We start from the raw sequence: 1,083 nt of genomic DNA on the forward strand, positions 1-1,083 counted from the left end.
GGCGCTGCCGGTAGGGATGGTGCTTCCCCCGCTCCGCTTGCGGATCCTGATCCCGTTCCCGATCCCAATCCCATTCCTGCCTGGGAACAATGGAGCCTCCCCTGCGCAGCGCCCCCTGCAGTTCCCCCCCGCGCCAAGCAGGGAGAGGCAGCGACCCCCCCCAAGGGTTGGTGACCGTAAAGTCACCAAAATGGCCTTAAAGAGTGAATTTTGGTCGCATTTAGATGTGCGATTCGCTTTTTGGTTCGGTTTGAACACTCTTCCCTCCACTGCCTCTCCTCCCTGGAGAGGTAGCAAAATCCTCCAGGGTTATTGACCCTAAAGTCACCAAAATGGCCTGAAAGAGTGAATTTTGATCGCAGTGAGACGTGCAGCTCGCTTTTTGGTCCGGTTTGACCACTCCGCTCTCCCCCCAGGGAGAGGCAGCGAATCCCTCCCGAGTGTTATTGACCCTAAATTCACCAAAATGCCCTTAAAGAGTGAATTTTGATCACAGTGTGACATGCAACTCGCTTCTTGGATTGCTTTGAACACTCCCCTTTCCACACAGATTATATATGGAAATATACACTATATTATATAAGTTTATTTATGGTAATTAGTTCTTTTTTTTTTTATGCGGAAATACTTTCATTTTGTGTGTGGGAATACATCCTGTCAGTGCTGGAAGTTTCAGAAGGAAGCAGCCATGAGAAAACTTCCCTTGGGAGTGCATGAGCACGTGCTGTGTGTTAAATCTGCCTCTCTTTCTCTGTCCTAGCGATGCATCGTGACTCTTGTCCGCTGGACTGCAAGGTTTATGTGGGTAACCTTGGGAACAATGGCAACAAAACTGAGTTAGAAAGAGCCTTCGGCTACTATGGACCTCTGCGCAGTGTGTGGGTGGCAAGAAACCCTCCTGGCTTTGCCTTTGTGGAGTTTGAAGACCCACGAGATGCAGCTGATGCAGTAAGAGAGTTAGATGGAAGGTAAGATGTACTTTCTTGTGTGTTTGGCTTGGCTGGGGGAAATGGGAGAAGTTGTTAGGGGTGATAAAAGTTTGAATTGGGAAGGGTCAAGTGCAGATCCAAGGGCTGTGCAGGG

The 1,083-nt window shown here is 49.5% G+C and overlaps 1 protein-coding gene across 1 annotated transcript; it reads left to right on the forward strand.

Moving 5' to 3' along the window:
• Positions 1-762: 762 nt before the first annotated feature.
• Positions 763-968, forward strand: SRSF3 (serine/arginine-rich splicing factor 3; the record flags this gene model as incomplete). Its single annotated transcript, XM_009082293.1, has 1 exon — positions 763-968. A coding segment is annotated over exon 1 (206 nt), but the record flags the coding sequence as incomplete, so codon positions are not given.
• Between the last annotated feature and the right edge of the window lie 115 nt (positions 969-1,083).

The sequence above is a fragment of the Acanthisitta chloris genome, unplaced genomic scaffold (assembly GCF_000695815.1).
Source record: "Acanthisitta chloris isolate BGI_N310 unplaced genomic scaffold, ASM69581v1 Scaffold43229, whole genome shotgun sequence".
NCBI classification, from domain to species: domain Eukaryota; kingdom Metazoa; phylum Chordata; class Aves; order Passeriformes; family Acanthisittidae; genus Acanthisitta; species Acanthisitta chloris.